Consider the following 19,603-nt stretch of genomic DNA (forward strand, 5'->3'; position numbering starts at 1 on the left):
TTTGGGAGGCCCAGGTGGGCAGATCACTTGAGGCCAAGAGTTCGAGACCAGTCTGGCCAACATGACAAAACCCTGTCTCTACTAAAAATGTCAAAAATTAGCCAGGCGTGGTTGCATGTGCCTGTAATCCCAGCTATTCTGGAGGCTGAGGCATGAGAATTGCTTGAACTCAGGAGGCAGAGGTTTCAGTGAGCTGAGATTGAGCCCCTGCACTCCAGCCTGGGTAACAGAGCGAGACCCTGTCTCAAAAAAACCACCACCACCACCACCACCACCACCACCAAAAACACAAATAGTTTTATATCCTCATTGCTGAGTCTGTGCTATATTGTAGGAACGCAAAACAGTAATTTAAAAATAACTTTTATTCTCCTTTCCTCTCCCATCCCTCCCCATTTCTTAGGCTCAGTACTGGCAAGCAAAGTGGGAGGAGGAGTGGGGATTCTATGAGCTTTGGATTTTGGGACAGGTAGAGGTACTCACTGTGTTTATGGGACACTGAGCCTGGTCAGGGGCTTTGGTATAGTGGGCAGAGGAAGAAAGTCAAACGTGTGAGTTAGGAATTTACATTAATGTTTGATTTAGCAGTAACTAAGTACAAATCATCATTTCCCTTCTATTCCCCATCTCGAAGCAATCAGGCTATTTGTATGCTGGAAAGACGAGAGAAACCTTCACCAAGCATGTTTGGTGAGCTGCTGCAGAATGCCAGCACCATGGGGGATCTGCGGAACTGTCCAGTGAGTTAAATCAGGGGTGGGGCATGGAGTGGGAAAGGGAACCGTTGATCAGTGGGATTGAGGCAAAGCCAGTGGGAAACATGTTGAACTAGCCTTATATGTGTATTTCAGAGCAACTGTGGAGAGAGGATCAGGATTCGCCGTGTGTTGATGAATGCTCCACAGATTATCACGATTGGGCTGGTATGGGACTCAGACCACTCAGACTTAGCAGAAGATGTTATCCACAGCCTGGGAACCTGCCTTAAGCTGGGTGATGTGCGTGTTAGTTACCTTTATCTCTCACTTTGAGTTCTTGTGTCTTAGTATTGCTTAGGAGCAGTGAGCACTAGACAAACAGGTATGTCCTAGATGACAAGTATTATAATGTTTTGGACAGATAAACTTGTTTATTTGTGTACAGATACCTGTGCATGCAGGTATGTGCTCATATACCTCCTTTTATAGGTGGCAAAGGTTTTTTAAGAAGAAATGGGATGACTTGGCCTTGAAAGACAGGGTAGGCAGAGCTTAGCTACTGATAAAAATAAATCAGTAATTCAAAGAGTTATTGTATGTTCTATTTATTGTTAGTTTATATGAGTATAGAGTAGGGAAGGGTATTCAACCATGGGAGGCAGTAAGGTCCAAAGAGGGGCATTTCTGACTAGAACTGGTATAGTAGGTGAAGAAGTTAAAAGTTGGTGACCTGAGCCTAAAAATATGAAATTCACAGTGTGGAACCAATGTCTGGGATAATCTTGTGACTGAAGAGGGCCTTTGTTGTTGTTTTTTAATGTCATTAAGCCATGATTGAGAATAAATGAACTTTCTGGGATCTTATTTTAGGTTTTCTTCCCAAGGAATCTTACTTGAGTAGGCTGTGCACAATAAAATCTCCATTTTTCACCAGCGCCTACCTGTAGTCCCAGCTACTCCAGAGGTTGAGGTGGGGGGATTGCTTAAGGAGTTCAAGGCTTTAGTGTGCAATGATCCTGCCTGTGAATAGCCACTACATTCTAGCCCAGGCAGCATATCAAGACCCTGTCTCTTAAAAACAAAAACAATCATTTCTTTTTTTTTTTTTGAGATGGAGTCACGCTGTGTCACCCAGACTGGAGTGCAGTGGCACAATCTCTGCTCACTGCAAGCTCTGCCTCCCGGGTTCACGCCATTCTCCTCAGCCTCCCAAGTAGCTGGGACTACAGGTGCCCGCCACCACACCTGGCTAATTTTTTGTATTTTTAGTAGAGATGGAGTTACACTGTGTTAGCCAGGATGGTCTCGATCTCCTGACCTCATGATCTGCCCGCCTCAGCCTCCCAAAGTGCTGGGATTACAGGCGTGAGCCACCGCACCTGGCATCAAAAACAATCATTTCTTCTAAATTTCTGTGACCTACATATTCTGTACTGTTCTTTTTTTTTTTTTTTTTTTTTTTTAAACATGTCACTAACTTGAAGCTCAAGGTTTAATTTTCATGATTGTTTTTTCAACCAAATAGGTTCCTCAAGGCCAGAATCCTATCCCTCAATTTTTTTTTTTTTTTTTAAATATGTCTCTTAGCTCTTAGGATTGTGTTGGGCAGCTAGGAATTGAAATGCTGATAACCAGCATGGCTGTATTGCTCTACTTAGGTTATTAACAAGAAAATTTTATTTGTGAGATCAGCTGATAAACTTTTGAAAGTAGGCAGGTAGACAGGGTTTTTTTTTTGTTTTGTTTGTTTTTTGAGAGGGAGTCTCGCTCTGTGCCAGGCTGGAGTGCAGTGGCACGATCTCAGCTCACTGCAACCTCCATCTCCCGGGTTCAAGCGATTCTCCTACTTCAGCCTTCTGAGTAGCTGGGACTACGGGCATGCGTCACCACTCCCAGCTAATTTTTGTATTCTTAGTAGAGACGTGGTTTCACCATTTTGGCCAGGATGGTCTCGATCTCTTGACCTCGTGGTCCTCCACCTCGGCCTCCCAAAGTGCTGGGATTGCAGACGCGAACCACCACGCCCAGCCTGTTTTTTTTTTTTTTTTTTTGAGATGGGAGTCTCGCTCTGTCGCGGGGCTGGAGTGCCGTGGCACGATCTTGGCTCACTGCAAGCTGCACCTCCTGGGTTCAAGCAATTCTCATGCCTCAGCCTTCTGAGTAGCTGGGATTACAGGCACCCGCCACCACGCCCAGCTAATTTTTTTGTATTTTTAGTAGAGGCGGGGGTTTCCCCATGTTGGTCGGGCTGGTCTCGAACTCCTGACCTCAGGTGATCTGCCCACCTTGGCTTCCCAAAGTGCCAGGATTACAGATGTGAGCCACTGCACCTGGCTGGTTGTTGTTTTTTTTTTTCAATCCAACTTTCCTGGCTCCTCTTATGATAGGCCCTGATAAGAAAATTATTGAAAGGTATGAAGAAAGATCATCACCATACCAGTTTACTGGCCACTATCTGTCTTGCTTTTCCGTACTTTTTGTCTTTTTAGGTTAATTTTTTTCTTTCTTTCTTTTTCTTTTTTTGAGACAAGGTCTTGCTCTGTCATCCAGGCTGGAGTATATGGGACAAACATAGCTCACTGTAGCACTGACTTCCTGGGCTCAAGTGATCCTCCTGCCTCAGCCTTCTGAGTAGCTGGGACTACAGGTGTGCACCACCATGCCCAGCTAATTTTTTATTTTTTGTAGAGACAGGATCTAGCTTCGTTTTCCAGGCTGGTCTTGAACGGCTGGGCTCAAGTGATCCTCTTGCCTTGGCCTCCCAAAGTGCAGGGGTCATAGGCATGAGCCACTATGTCTGGTCAATTTTTTTTTTTTTTTTAGTTAAAAGAATTATTTTTTTAGAGAGGTTTTTGATTTGCCACCCAGGTTGGAGTGGAGTATGGCACAATTATAGCTTACTGCAGCTTCGAACTCCTGGGCTCAAAGAATCCTCCCACCTCAGCCTCCTGAACAGCTAGCACTTAAGTGTGCACTTACCACACCTGGCTAATTAAAATTTTTTTTTTGTAAAAATAGGGTGTTTTTGTTTTGTTTTGTTTTTTATGATGGAGTCTCACTCTGTTGCCCAGGCTGGAGTATGGTGTCATGATCTCGGTTCACTGCAATCTCTGCCTCCCGGGTTCAAGTGATTCTCCTGCCTCAGCATCCCAAGTAGCTGGAATTACAGACGTGCACCACCACGCCCAGCTGATTTTTGTATTTTTAGTAGAGATGGGGTTTCACTATGTTGGCCAGGCTGGTCTCAAACACCTGCCCTCAAGAAATCTGTTCGCCTTGGCCTCCCGAAGTGTAGGGATTACATGCGTGAGCCACCATGCTGGGCCTAAAGATAGGGTCTTGCTATCTAGTCTAGGCTGTTCTCGAACTCCTGTCCTCAAGTAATTCTCTTACTTTGGCCTCACAAAGTGCTAAAGTTAAGTTCTGATGATTAATCTAAACTAACAAAAATCTTAAACTGAAGGGAAGAGAAGCAAGTCAGTACCTTACTTAAGAAATGTCGATGGAGTCTGCTGAGAGATGATGTGGGATGGTTGAATATGTGACTGTACTTTCTTTTCTCTTCTTTCCCCCCAGCTGTTTTTCAGAGTGACAGATGACCGGGCCAAGCAATCTGAACTGTACTTAGTCGGAATGATCTGTTACTATGGCAAACATTATTCTACATTCTTTTTTCAAACAAAGATTCGCAAATGGATGTATTTTGATGATGCTCATGTTAAGGAGGTAGGAATAGTCAAGCCCTTTTTGAAGTGTTTGGTGACTACAAAAAAAAAAAAAGAATAATTATTTGTCTTTAGTGTTTCATTTTCATAATTTCGAATGGGACCTCCCCACATTTCCATAAAATGTATTTTATATATATTTTTAAATTTAATTTAATTTAATTTATTTATTTTTGAGATGGCGTCTCACTCTGTCACCCAGGCTGGAGTGCAATAGCTTGGTCTCGGCTCACTGCAACCTCTGCCTCCTGGATTCAAGCGATTCTCCTGCCTCAGCCTCCTGAGTAGCTGGGACTACATGCGCATGCTACCACACCTGGCTAATTTTTGTATTTTTAGTAGAGATGGAGTTTCACTATTTTTGCCAGGCTGGTCTTGAACTCCTGACCTTGTGATTCGCCTGCCTCAGCCTCCCAAAGTGGTGGAATTATAGGCATGAACCACCGTGCCTGGCATATTTTATATTTTTATATCTGTCTGCCTGTTGAATTTATGAAGGTATCATCTTGTCTTCCCCTGAAGATGGCTAGTTCTTCGAGGATAGGAACAGTGTATCTTCTATTATATCCTCTGAATCCCCTCACCAGGCATTTAGCAGTTTTGTATTTATAGGTGACAAAGTATTTTATTTTATTTTTTGAGATAGGGTCTCCTCACTCTATTACCCAGGCTGGAGTGCAGTGGCATGATAATGGCTCACTGCAGCCTTTATCTTCCGGGTTCAAGCAATCCTCTCACCTTAGTCTCCTGAGTAGCGGCAACTACAGGTGTGTGGTCACCACACTTAGCTAGTTAAAAATTTTTGGCCGGGCGCGGTGGCTCAAGCCTGTAATCCCAGCACTTTGGGAGGCCGAGGCGGGCGGATCACGAGGTCAGGAGATCGAGACCATCCTGGCTAACACGGTGAAACCCCGTCTCTACTAAAAAAATACAAAAAACTAGCCGGGCGAGGTGGCGGGCGCCTGTAGTCCCAGCTACTCGGGAGGCTGAGGCAGGAGAATGGCGTAAACCCGGGAGGCGGAGTTTGCAGTGAGCTGAGATCTGGCCACTGCACTCCAGCCTGGGTGACAGAGTGAGACTCCTTCTCAAAAAAAAAAAAAAAAAAAAAAATTTTTGTTTGTTTTAGAGATGTTACCCAGGCTGGTCTGGAACTCCTGGGCTCAAGCGATCCTCCCTCCTCAGCCTGCCAAAGTGTTGGGATTACAGGCATGAGCCACAGTGCTTGGCCCAAAGTATTTTTTTGAAAGCATAATCTCCTTTTTTTTTTTTTTCCCCCTAGAAAATAGTTTTTCTTCAGTCCTGAGGAGTCAGCTCCTTATGTGGGCTTTGGTGGAGTTCATGGGTCAGCACTCGAAGGTCTAAATCTGGGTGGGGATGTTAGCATCTTTTGGGCTTGGGGAGATTGATTACTGATTACCTTGCTGTGAATGGCACAATTCACATAGTAATGTAGCTTTATGTACAGCTTAGGAAGCACATAGGCATCAAATAAATTTACTTCAGAAATGTCTTTGACAGCTGCAGCCTTTACTATGTTTTGAATGAGAAACTTTTTTTTTTTTTTTTAGACAGAGTCTTGCTCTGTCACCCAGGTTGGGGTGCAGGGGCATGATCTCAGCTCACTGTAACCTCTGCCTCCCGGGCTCAAGTGATTCTCGTGCCTCAGCCTCCCAAGTAGCTGGGCTTACGGGCGTGCACCATCACGCCTGGCTGATTTTTGTATTTTTAATAGAGAAGCAGTTTCTCCATGTTGGCCAGGCTGGTCTCTAACTCCTGACATTAAGTGATCACCTGCCTCGGCCTCCCAAAGTGCTGGGATTACAGATATGAGCCACCGTGCCTGGCCTTGAATGAGAAACTTTTTAATAGCCTTGTCCTTGGGCATGCATCCGGCACAGTTCATGCAGTGAATGGGCTGCACATAGCTGCAGCCCTTTTTTGGCATGCCATGTTCTTTCTTTTCTTTGTCTTCTTGGAAGCTAGGACCCCAGAGAGGAATGGTTGGTTGTTGTTATTTGTTTTTTTTAATGTGTGTGTTGATTGATTTGAGTAGGAACACTCTAATGCCTCAAATGAGGTTATAAGGTTAATACAAAGTTCAGAATTTCAGATCTTGGAGTTACCAGTGGGTACTACTTTGTCTCAGGGCTGCTGTAAATTATTCTTTGTTATCTCCCTGAAGTGCCCCATCACAGAGTAACATGTGTTTTGGGATAGGTATAAGTCATGTAGGGTTATAATGACAAAGCAGGAAAGTTGGTACTGTCTAAACCACAGAGTTTGTGATTGAAGTGGCTTATGTAATCTGCATGAGTTAGGAAGCTGCTTGTGATAAGGTTAGCAGATAAGGAGATAAGGTGTGACTAATCTACACCAATCCACAGACTTGAAGCAGTGTTTTCCACAAATAGTAAAGTGTTTGTCAAATTCCCTTATTCTTTTCTTTGTCTCTTTTGTATTATTGTAATTTGGGGCAATTTATATAAATTCTTTTAGATTTAGGGTTTTTATTTGAAAATACCCTTACAAAGTAGTAAATATGATTATATTAATATGTGAAGAGCATATAAATGCTTTAATTAAAATAATAACTCAGTTATAAGTTTACTGGACATCTATTATGAACATACCACTATGCTAGTTGTCCAACCCCAAGAGCAGCACATTATCTAAGAAATATGACTGGTTCAAGCTTAAGATGGGGTGAGTTTGAGGACTGGGTTGAATTGATTCTATGGCTGTTCTCTTACTCTTTTCCACTGTGGTAACAGAGCTGAATCCAGCACAGGGCTAAGGCCGAGAGGTTCAGTTGTCTATTCTAAGCAGTTTGACATTTTATATCCTGCCATTTGCGAACTCTGAAACTGAATGTCATTTGTTCTAAGGCAGTCTGTGAGAGAGTTTCTGTCTGCTCTTCAGCTTCATGAAAGTGATTTTAATATTTGGGAGAAAACTAAGGAAATGCAGATTTCTAGTGAAGGCTTTAATCTGATGTCTGTGAAAAGAAATTGGTCACCAAGGCAGCTGAAGTTCCCTCACATAGCATATCCACCTTTGATAACTTTTATTCCTATTTTACAACTGAGTTGATGGTTCACAGAAATAAAAGTAACTTTGTTCATTCTTTTATTCTCCTATAGGATTTCAGTGCTTTCTAAAAGGACTTAGCAAAGAAAAAAAAAAAGATTTAATTAAAAAAGTGTTAGGTCTGAGATCTTTTTTGCTGCCTTTTTACCCAATTCTTGTCTTTTCATCTCTTTTATTTTCTTTAGAAATATAGAACAAGGGCCGGGCGCGGTGGCTCAAGCCTGTAATCCCAGCACTTTGGGAGGCCGAGACGGGCGGATCACGAGGTCAGGAGATCGAGACCATCCTGGCTAACACGGTGAAACCCCGTCTCTACTAAAAATACAAAAACTAGCCGGGCGAAGTGGCGGGCGCCTGTAGTCCCAGCTACTCGGGAGGCTGAGGCAGGAGAATGGCAGTAAACCCGGGAGGCGGAGCTTGCAGTGAGCTGAGATCTGGCCACTGCACTCCAGCCCCGGCGACAGAGTGAGACTCTGCCTCAAAAAAAAAAAAAAAAAAAAAAGAAATATAGAACAGGAAGATATGTTGTGAATTGTGGATATGAAGTATAATTGTCATGTTCTTTTGGTTGTTTCTGGTTCAGATTGGGCCCAAATGGAAGGATGTGGTGACCAAATGCATCAAGGGGCATTATCAGCCCCTACTGCTGCTTTATGCAGATCCCCAAGGTACCCCAGTATCCACCCAGGACCTGCCTCCCCAAGCTGAGTTCCAGTCATACAGCAGGACATGCTACGACAGTGAAGATTCAGGTGAGCAGCCTGGCTCTTTACCTCTCTTCTCACCCTATGCGATCAAACAGTTGGGACTCATACTTAATTATGTCCTTAGCACGTAACCTAGCTTGGAGAAAGAGGATCCATTAGAGGTAAGAAACAAGTGCCAATCTGTGCTGAAGCCTAACTTGTGCCAGCCTTTATTTCCTTCAGTTGTCAAAAGAGTGTTGCTTAAATCACTTGGCCTCAACTCAGAAGTGAAAAGGAAATTATGTTTATTTCGACTGAGATACTAAGTTTGCAAGGCTCAATAGTTAGCTTTCTAATATTGGTGAGGATGGCTGATTTTTATAAGCAATTTAACAGTGACTTAATTGAGTTGTTTTATTTGAGCCACTATAAGGCTAGTTATTTTGTTTGGCATGAGATATTTTTGTTTTAAAATTGCAAATGTGTAGCTGGGCAGGGTGATGCATGCCTGTTATCCTAGCTATTTGGGAGGCTGAGGTGGGAGGATCACTTGAACCTGGAGTTTGAGCCTAGCCTGGGCAAAATAGCAAGACTCTGTCTTGGTGGGGCGGGGAGGGGGGGGGAGAATTCCATGTCCAGTAGTGATATTTGTCTGCTTATGAATCAGTTGTTCACTTCTAAGTTAGTTGTTTAGAACTTAAGTAATGACTTTCTGTAAAAACAATTTTCAGCTTGATGGCTAAAGTTCTAGCGTAGCCCACAGAATCTTACAATATATTTGAGGTATAACCTAATAGTTTTGGCTTGATTTCTGAAAAGGAGGAAGAAATATTATTTTACTCTTCTAGATCTGGTACTGGCCCTTAATATAATTTTGAAAGAGATGCTTGACTTTGACATCTTTCTTTCTCCCCTTTGTACCTCCCTCCTGCTTGGTACCTGGTGCTTTCTTCCACCTCTCATACCCCACCCAGACCTGTTCTACCTCTTCTCCCTTCAATCAAATACCCATTTGTCCTATTATACTTATCTCAGCTATCTATTCAGAGGGAAGCAGTCTGATTGAACTAATTTATACTAATGTATTTCATATAAGTAACAGCCCCAATAATTTCTCAGAGACATTAAAAATGCATCTAATATCCATTCAAAAATTTTAAGTGGCATTCTTGGGAGTATGGGAGAAAGATTATGGGATAGGAGAACAACTGACTATGTATGACAGGTTGTCCTGGGACTTTCCATCTAAATGTCCTACTTTTCACAACTTTTTCATTACTTCAGTTTTTTCCCTGATAGACTTTGTAAAACCCTCACAGTTTTTCACAGTGGCAGGCAAAATGAGGGTTTCAGCAAGGTAGGGACAGGGATAGGAGGAATTTTACATGTGTCTGGGTGATCTGGAAGTTGAGTGTTGTGAAGAATGGCTCGATGGTATAGCATATCCTTCTCACACTTGTGTCTAGGAAGTTCTTGCCTTATGGAGCTTTGTTGTGTCCATCTCTTTTCTTTCTCTCTGTTACTGTTCTGTTTCCTCACTTTTGCATATGTGTTTCCTCCTTCCCTCAGGGAGGGAGCCCTCCATCTCAAGTGACACTCGAACAGATTCCTCAACGGAGAGCTATCCCTACAAACATTCCCACCATGAGTCTGTTGTCAGTCACTTCTCTTCTGATTCTCAGGGGACAGTCATCTATAATGTGGAGAATGATTCCATGTCTCAGAGCAGTCGGGACACAGGTAGGGACTTATACAGAGGGTCCTGCTTGCCTGAATCAATTCCTGCATAGATCTCCTAAGAAAAAGAAACTGGGAGGCTGGGCATGGTGGCTCACGCCTGTAATCCCAGCACTTTGGGAGGCCAAGGCAGGCGGATCACGAGGTAAGGAGATCGAGACCATCCTGGCTAACACACAGTGAAACCCTGTCTCTGGCTGGGCGCGGTGGCTCACGCCTGTAATCCCAGCACTTTGGGAGGCCGAGGCAGGCAGATCATGAGGTCAGGAGATCGAGACCATCCTGGCTAGCATGGTGAAACCCCGTCTCTACTAAAAATACAAAAAAATTAGCCGGCCGTGGTGGTGGGCGCCTGTTTCCCAGCTACTCAGGAGGCTGAGGCAGGAGAATGGCGTGAACCTGGGAGGTGGAGCCTGCAGTGAGCGGAGATCACACCACTGCACTCCAGCCCAGGTGACAGAGCGAGACTCCTTGTCAAAAAAAAAAAAAAAAAGAAACCCCGTCTTTACTAAAAATACAAAAAAAAAAATTAGTTGGGCATGGTGGCAGGCACCTGTAGTCCTAGCTACTCAGGAGGCTGAGGCAAGAGAATGGCGTGAACCCAGGAGGCGAAGCTTGCAGTAAGCTGGGATCACGCCACTGCACTCCAGCCTGGGCGACAGAGTGAGACTCAAAAAAGAAGAAAAAGAAACTGGGGCAAGTCAGAAATGTTTGTTGTGCAAAGGCAGAATGGCACAGAATTTGGGCAATTGAATGGGATACAAAGAAGCAACACAGTTTTGAATGAACCATGATGCTCCATTGCACATACTCCTGTCAATAGCAGCATGTCAGTAAAGACGATTGTAATGTGATTATTGATGTGATTATTCTCAAGTCTACCTTTCTCCTCCTATCCTCTTGATTCCCATGGTATCCCATTAAGCCCCTGTGATCTTGCATATCATCATGTTCTCATGCCAGGCTTTGTCCTAAGTGAAGAGCTTTGATAGAAGGGGCCTATTTATGGGATTGGTGAGGGACAACTGCATGTCAGCTTGCTAAGCTTCCTGAAGGATAGAGAAGCAAAAGAATGAAATATAATCTATTTGTTATTGTGAGTTCCATGCGGAGAATATTCTTGCATTGTTTTGTTTATCTGTAGGAGAGTATACCCATGTCAGAGGAAGAAATCAATACAGGCAAGAACAGTGAATGACTGCTGAGATGAAAAGTTTATTCTGGGAGATAGAATACCTAAGGCATAGAACAGTGTCCGTATTCTTAGGGAATTCGTGAGATCATTGTTTGAGATTGGTGGTTTATAAGCTGTGGGGGCTTTGTTTTTTTTTAATATCAAGAATTTCAAAGATATTCAAAGCTATATAGAATAGTGTACTGCCCATTCATGTAGTCATCACTTAGTTTCAATAATTATAACTGACAGCCAATCTAGTTTTACCTGTACCTTTACCCACTCCTGGATTATTTTGAAGCACATCCCAGGCATTTTATCACATTTTCCATAAATATTTCTTATATTTGCTCAAACATAAGAAATCACTTTTTAAATGTAGCATTATAACACTTAAAAATAGTAATGATAATTCCTTAAAACTGCTAGGTAACCAATGAGTGTTCAAATATCCACTTACAAGTATCATAATATTTTCATGGTTTATGTGTTTGACTCATCATCTAAATGAGGTCTGTGCATTGTGATGAGTTGATAAGTCCTTTGCGTTTCTTTTAATATAATGTTTTTTCCTCTATTTTTTTCCTTGCAATTTATTGCTAGAACTAGGTATTTTGTCCTATAGATTTCCCACATTCTGAATTTTGCTGATTTTATTCCTATGGTATACTTTAACATGTTTCTGTGTCGTATATTTCTTGTAAATTGGTAGTTGGACCTAGAGGTTTGGTCAGACTTGTGTTGGCTTTCTTTTGATGACTACTGCATTGATTGTGTCAGGTGTGAGTTTTTTAGACCCACTTTTTGAATATGTGAACCAGGGAGAAGCCAAGCCACAGGATAAACTAAGCGTATTTTCCAGTGGAGGCAGATTTGTGTTAATGGTTTAGGGGTTTTGGCAGGGAGGGTGTGAGGAATGGAGAACATGCCCACTGGTTTAACAATTTGTAAGACTTAGTTGCGGCCGGGTGCAGTGGCTCACGCCTGTAATCCCAGCACTTTGGGAGGCTAAGGAAGGCGGATCACGAGGTCAGATTGAGACCATCCTGGCTAACATGGTGAAACCCTGTCTCTACTAAAAAATATACAAAAAATTAGCCGGGCGTGGTGGCAGGCACCTATAGTTCCAGCTACTCAGGAGGCTGAGGCAGGAGAATGGCGTGAACCCAGAAGGCGGAGCTTGCAGTGAGCCAAGATCATGCCACTGCACTCCAGCCTGGGCGACAGAGCTAGACTCCATCTCAAAAAAAAAAAAAAAGGACTTAGTTGCTCCAAGTCATTTCCTCCTCTCTTAAATCTTTCTTGTGGGCACAGAGGTAGAAAAGGACCAAATAAAAGCAATACAAGATTCCAAGGGGCAACTGATTGAAAATATTTATCCATATCACTACACTGGTGATACCTGAATATGTATAAGGATTTTCATATACTGTCATGTGAAAACAAATTTTTGTTAGCTCTCCATGCATTTGACCTAGGGTTTTTTTTTTTTCTAAGCGTATTTTCAAAATTATTTTACCTGCTTAATTCATCTCTGGCTTCCAGCACTTTATTTGCTTATATCCTTTAGAATCTGACCTTTGCTGTCATCAAATCATGCTCATGTATTTGCATACTATGGGCATGAAGCTGGGCAAGTTACATAAAAGAGCCCAGCTCTCCTGGTTTTCCCAGTGATTAGTATTAAGGAACTGTGACGTGTAATCTCTGGATAGAGCCAAGTTTCATGAAGCATGGGTTGGGGATAGGAATGAGAATTAATCAAAGTTGAAGTGTCCTTTAAATGATCTACAATTAAGGGAAGCTTAGAACTGGTCTTAAAGCCATATACAATCAGAGCTCTTGTGGGCAAAGTCTGGAGTATCCAGGATAATACCAGATGTACTGAAAATCACTTTATTTGATATGTGTTGCTAAATAAATAAAAGGAAAACTCTGTCTTCAATTTATGAGAGTGAAAGTATATGGCTACCTGACATTTTTATATAATCTTTAAAACTTTTGCCTTTAAAAAGTTACCTAGAAACATGTCATTAGACCTTCTGGGTCACTGGGGAAGATTATGAGTGGAATTGAGATTGGTCATTGTTCAAGACATTGTAAATTTGGATGCTCCCAGCTTCTCTGCATTTATCCTTTTTTTTTTTAAAGCAGAGTCTTGCTCTGTTGTCCAGGCTGGAGTGCAGTGGCATGATCTCGGCTCACTGCAACCTCCTGGATTCAAGTGATTCTAATGCCTCAGCCTTTCAGTAGCTGGGACTATAGGCACATGCCACCATGCCCGACTAATTTTTGTATTTTTAGTAGAGACAGGGTTTTGCCATGTTGGCCAGGCTGGTCTCGAGCTCCTGGCCTCAAGTGATCTGCCCGCCTTAGCCTCCCAAAGTGCTGGAATTATAGGTGTGAGTCACTGCACCCGGCCCTTCTCTGCATTTATCTACTGGGAGGTTCCTACACTGAAATCAGATAGCCTATGCCCTACAGCTTCTGTTCCATGGGTACTCTAAATTTGTGGCACTCCCAAAGGGAGATTAGGTAGGTTCTCAGGAGGATGGAGGTTAGTCTCAGATACCAGCTTACCCCAATTTCCTTGTTTTTTCAGGACACCTGACTGATAGTGAATGTAATCAGAAACACACATCCAAGAAAGGGTCACTGATAGAGCTCAAGAGGAGCTCTGGTCGGTTTAGGAGGAAAGGCGATGAGCCCCAGGTCTCAGGATACCACAGTGAAGGCAAGCCCCTCTGCACTGCTTCTCTTTCTCCTTCATTCACTCTGTCAAACTTCTGTCATGCTCCAGACTGTTGGCTTCTCCTTTCTGCTCAAAGGGCTTTTCTTTTCTTTTTCGACACTGGGGTCTAGTATCCATGATCACTGTAAACATCGATATTTCTTTCATTCTTTGTGCTTTTAGGAGAAACACTGAAAGAGAAGCAGGCTCCTAGAAATGCCTCCAAACCACCCAGCAGCACCAACAGGCTGAGGGATTTTAAAGAGACAGTCAGCAATATGATCCATAACAGACCATCCCTGGCTTCTCAGACCAATGTAGGCTTCCACTGTAGGGGCAGGGGAGGAGACCAGCCTGATAAAAAACCTTCTAAGACCCTACCTTTACACTCTCGTGACTGGGAAATAGAGAGTACCAGCAGTGAGTCAAAATCCAGTTCTTCCAGCAAGTATCGTCCAACATGGAGACCAAAACGAGAATCTCTGAATATTGACAGTATCTTTAGTAAGGACAAAAGGAAGCACTGTGGCTATACCCAGCTTAGCCCCTTTTCTGAGGATTCAGGTGAGGAGATAAGGGAAGAATTGGGGAAGAATTGGGCTTTTGAATAAAGTTGATTTGTATCTTTTTAAAACCTGGGTTTTTTGGTACATCTGGCAAGCAGCATTTTTACTCTGATGTTGGGTGTTTTAAGGATATGAGTTCAGTGAGTAAGTAGCCAGAGGGGGGAGTTAGTTAGGTCTTGATTTTAGGCAAATGCTAAATCTAACTTGTTTTCCATACCTGTCTTTTGATTGGGATAGCTAAAGAATTTATACCAGATGAACCAAGCAAGCCACCTTCTTATGACATTAAATTTGGTGGACCAAGCACCCAGTACAAGCACTGGGGCCCAGCACGGCCAGGCTCTCACCTTTTAGAGCAGCACCCCCGACTAATCCAGCGAATGGAATCCGGCTATGAAAGCAGTGAGAGGAACAGCAGCAGCCCCGTCAGCCTGGATGCAGCCCTGCCTGAGAGCTCAAATGTCTACAGGTATTGTTTGACCTTTGAACAGTTGTGACACTGTCCCTTGCAGCAATGTGAGCCACCTACTTGGGGCTTTCAGGCAAGGCTTAGACAAGTGGAGGGACGGCCTTTGCTACTATGTGCCCTATCAACTTCCTATAGCAACAGCACCCTCTGCTGGAAGAACAAAGGCACTTGAGAAAGAAGAGAACTTTCTATGTACAGTTATCTTTGAAGTACTTTGAAGTACAATTATCATGTATAAAATAATTTTAAAAAATTTAAGTTCAGGGGGTATATGTGCAGGTTTGTTATGATAAACTTGTGTCATAGGAGTTCGTTGTACAGATCATTTTGTTACCCACATATTAAGCTAGTACCCATTAATTGTTTTTCCTGATCCTCTCATTCCTCCCACCCTCCACCCTCTGATAGGCCCGTGTCTGTTGTTCCGCTCTGTGTGTCCATGTGTTCTCATCATGTAGCTGCCACTTATAAGTGACAATATGCCGTATTTGGTTTTCTGTTCCTGTCTTAGTTTGCTAAGGATAATGAAATAATTGTTTAGTGCTTACTTTGGTAGCACATATACTAAAATTGGAATGATACAGAGAAGATTAGCATGGCCCCTGCTCAAAGGTGACACAAAAATTTGTGAAGATTTCCATATTTTTCAGATATGTAGGATAAACAAGTCTATGGATCTAATGTAAAACATGAGGACTACAATTAATAAAATTGCACTGCATATGAGATTCATGGTAAATGAGTAGATTTTAACTCCTCTTGCCACAAAAACAAAAAAAAAATGGGTGACTATATGAGATGATGGGTATGTTAATTTCCTTCAATTATAGTAACCATTTTACTGTCTCTATGTATCTCGTAACATCATGTTATATACCTTAAATATACGCAGTAAAAAAATGTATTAAAGAACAGATTAGGCCAGGCATGTTGGCTCACGCCTGTAATCCCAGCACTTTGGGAGGGCAAGGTGGGTGGATCATTTGAGGTCAGGAGTTTGAGACCAGCCTGGCCAACATGGTGAAACCCCGTATCTACTAAAAAAAACAAAAATTAGCCAGGCATGCTGGCGGGCGCCTATAATCCCCATTACTTGGGAGGCTGAGGCAGGAGAATCACTTGAATCCAGGAGATGGAGGTGGTAATGAGCCGAGCTCATGCCATGGCAACTCCAGCCTAGGCGACAGAGCAAGACTCCATCTCAAAAAAAAAAAAAAAAAAAGAAAAGAAAAGAATGGACTAGGCTGGCCGCGGTAGCTCACACCTGTAATTCCAGCACTTTGGGAGGCTGAGGTGGGTGGATCATGAGGTCAGAAGTTCGAGACCAACCTGGCCAACATAGTGAAACCCCGTGTCTACTAAAGATACAAAAAAAAAAAAAAAATTAGCTGGGCGTGGTGGTGGGCACCTGTAATCCCAGCTACTCGGGAGGCTGAGGCAGGAGAATTGCTTGAACCTGGGAGGTGTGGTTGCAGTGAGCCGAGATCGTACCATTGCACTCCAGCCTGGGCAACAGAGTGAAACTCCATCTAAAAAAAAAAAAAGAAGAATGGATTAGTAGGCCACCGCATGGTGGCTCATGCCTGTAATCCTAGCACTTTGGGAGGCTGAGGTGGGTGGATCACAAGGTCAGGAGATTGAGAACATCTTGGCCAACATGGTGAAACCCTGTCTCTACTAAAAATACAAAAATTAGCTGGGCATGATGACGTGCACCTCTAGTCCCAGCTACTCTGGAGGCTGAGGCAGGAGACTCGCTTGAACCCGGGAGGCAGAGTTTGCAGTAAGGCAAGATTGCACCACTGCACTCCAGCCTGGGTGAGGAGTGAAACTCCATCTCAAAAAGAATGGATTAGTGAATTAAAACTTACGTAATCCTAAAATCAGAGAAGAAACCCAAATGTTGTTTTGGGATAGTGTTTTGTTGTTGTCATTGCTTTTTTTTTTTTTTTTTTTTTTTTTTTTTTTTTTTGGTATCGGTGGGGTTTCATCATTTTGCCCAGGCTTATCTTTCACTCCTGGGCTCAAGTGATTTACCCACCTCAGCCTCCCAGAGTACTGGGATTATAGGTGTGAATCACCACACCCAGTATGGTGGGATAGTTTTTATTTTGATTTGTTTTTGGGTCACTGGGACTTTGTGTTTTATGATGCTAATAGTATTCATAATAATGATGACAGTTTATTAGCACTCATTGCACCCTGCCCGTAGGGCTCAGTTTTCTTTATAAATTTCAAATCTCCATACATTATTTTTACTGAGTTGCCACAGAGGCAATTTTTCTTTTTTCTTTCTTTTTTCTTTTGAGATGGAGTCTCTCTCTGTGTCACCAGGCTGGAGTGCAGTGCTGCGATCTCGGTTCACTGCAACCTCCTGGGTTCAAGCGATTCTCCTGCCTCAGCCTCCCTAGTAGCTGGGACTAGAGGCATGTGCCACCATGCCCAGCTAATTTTTGTGTTTTTAGTAGAGATGGGGTTTCACCATGTTGGCCAGGATGGTCTTGATCTCTTGACCTCATGATCTGCCCGCCTTGGCCTCCCAAAGTGCAGGGATTACAGGCATGAGCCACTGCACCCAGCCAAGGCAATTTTTCTAATAGTAGAGCTGCTTTGAAAGGGATGAAAGGTGATAACCACATGTTCATACTCCCTCAATGTTCTTTCCTGTCCGCAGGATCCTGTTCTCATAAGTTTTACTTATGAGAAGATGGTACAAAGGTTTAGTAAGAAAGAAGGAAACAGATATGAAACCAATATGTTCATTAATACATTCAACAGATTTTGAATATGTATTATGTACCAGATACTGTGCTAGATGCACAAGATGTGAATGAGGTGAGATGAGATTAGATAGGAGAATGAGTGGATATTTCAATTCTTTAGAAGTAGTTTAGCAGAAGCTCTAATTATGTCAGTTTGATGTGTTTTTTTTTTTTTTTTTTTTGAGAGATTTAGTCCTAGGAATGTTACTGTAACCTGCTTTCATGCTTTCACTAGACTCTGGGTTCTCTTTTGAAGGGATCCAAGTGCTAAGAGATCAGCTGGGTTGGTTCCTTCCTGGCGTCATATCCCAAAGTCGCACAGTAGTAGCATCCTGGAGGTGGACTCCACAGCATCCATGGGTGGCTGGACAAAGAGTCAGCCTTTCTCAGGTAAGCAGAAGGACACTGGATTTGAAGACTGGATTTGACCAGCAGTTTTGTCTGGGGACCACACTTACCTGAGTACATTTGAAATTAGAGGACAGTTACAGGCCGGCTGCGGTGGCTCACACCTGTAATCCCAGCACTTTGGGAAGCCGAGGCAGGCAGATGGCCTGAGCTCATGAGTTCGTGACCAGCCTGGGCAACACAGTGAGACGCCATCTCTACTAAAATACAAAAAATTAACCGGGCTTGGTGCACCTGTAGTCCCAACTGCTTGGGAGGCTGAGGCAGGAGAATTGCTTGAACCTGGGAGGTGGAGGTTGCAGCGAGCCGAGATTGTGTCACTGCACTCCAGCCTGGGCGACAGAGTGAGAGTCCATTTCAAAAAAAAAAGGATAGTTACAGTTTGAGTATTCCATCAGAATGTAAATGTAGAGTCATTTCAGTTGCTCCATCTTTGGATTTATCTTTTTTTTGTTCTCCATCACAGCCTGCTTGAATATTTCTTTCTAGTTGGAGGGAGCCCTTGTGGGAGCAAGAAGGGACAGAAATATGGTGAACAGTGTTAATAACATCCCCATTTTTCAGAAGAATAAATCCTAGGGATTTCCTTGTATTAGTGACAGCCTCTTGGAAAATGGATTTCTTATTGTTTAGTATTATGAATTGACATACCAAAGGGGTACATATGTGGCTATTTGCAAAACTTGGAAATAAGCAATTCAAATTTATCCTTACCCATGGCTAAATATCTTAGTCTTACTACCAATTCTCTTGATAGTTACTGACAATTCTTAGAGGTAGCAGGAATAAAGGCCTGCAGCAGCAGTAATAAAAAGGCATGAACTCTTTTAGGTATGTATACTAAAGGTTACAGACATCTGGCAGAGCAGAACAATGCCTATAAAGGCAGACATCTCTGGAATCCTGTGCTCCAGTAAGTTACAGTTAAGAGACACGTGGAAGAAATTTGGGCTTCCCATTGTAATTATACATTTGGTTTATTCCCCATATTTTAATTTATTTCATGTTGAATAACATTGTTTTGAGAAACTTGTGAATCATGCATGAGACTATTCTCCCTTTTCTTCAGATAGCCAGGATTTTTTTTATTGCACTAAAGACTGAGTCTCATGATCTCCTGAATAGTCCTCAATTCTGGACTAGTTGGATAGAATTCACCAACAGCATTCTTCAATTGGTAAAAGATAATTAGCAAGGAGTTATGACAAGATTCTTCACACACCATATCACCCCACCATCCTCTTTGTATAACAAGCCCTATTTATGCCCCACAATTTGATCTAACCATTTTATTAAGACACAAAACAAACATTCTTATATGGTAACTTTGCATACTCTTTTAAAAAACTACAGAGGTAAATAAAGTCCAGTAATTCAATAATCTGCCCTTTGCCTCCTGAAATGGAAGAAACCACTGTTACCATTGTGATATATATCTTTCTTTTTCTATGCTTACACAAGTACGTAGATAAGTTTATGTACATATATAGGTAAGGACCATTTTTAAAAAGTAAGATGAAGTCATACTATACATGTTTTTCTCTCACTCAATTTTTCACT

At 42.6% G+C, this 19,603-nt stretch overlaps 1 protein-coding gene and 1 non-coding gene across 11 annotated transcripts in view; both read left to right on the forward strand.

Moving 5' to 3' along the window:
- Positions 1–19,603, forward strand: part of USP54 (ubiquitin specific peptidase 54) — a 124,635-nt gene that overhangs the window by 80,952 nt on the left and 24,080 nt on the right. For 6 of the 10 annotated variants that reach the window (XM_010373105.2, XM_010373104.2, XM_010373107.2 and 3 more), the window contains 9 exons: positions 635–740; positions 852–998; positions 4,275–4,424; positions 8,094–8,262; positions 9,766–9,936; positions 13,710–13,841; positions 14,022–14,402; positions 14,642–14,873; positions 17,892–18,025. In XM_010373105.2, coding sequence (XP_010371407.2) covers positions 635–740; positions 852–998; positions 4,275–4,424; positions 8,094–8,262; positions 9,766–9,936; positions 13,710–13,841; positions 14,022–14,402; positions 14,642–14,873; positions 17,892–18,025 — 1,622 coding nt within the window. The remainder of the gene's footprint in view (positions 1–634; positions 741–851; positions 999–4,274; positions 4,425–8,093; positions 8,263–9,765; positions 9,937–13,709; positions 13,842–14,021; positions 14,403–14,641; positions 14,874–17,891; positions 18,026–19,603) is intronic. The other 4 variants (XM_010373106.2, XM_030940362.1, XM_010373108.2 and 1 more) reach the window with 3 other exon arrangements.
- On the forward strand, positions 15,414–15,520 carry LOC115900650. The gene has a single exon (XR_004060303.1). It is a non-coding gene; the product is annotated as a U6 spliceosomal RNA (small nuclear RNA).

The sequence above is a fragment of the Rhinopithecus roxellana genome, chromosome 11 (assembly GCF_007565055.1).
Source record: "Rhinopithecus roxellana isolate Shanxi Qingling chromosome 11, ASM756505v1, whole genome shotgun sequence".
Classification (NCBI taxonomy): domain Eukaryota; kingdom Metazoa; phylum Chordata; class Mammalia; order Primates; family Cercopithecidae; genus Rhinopithecus; species Rhinopithecus roxellana.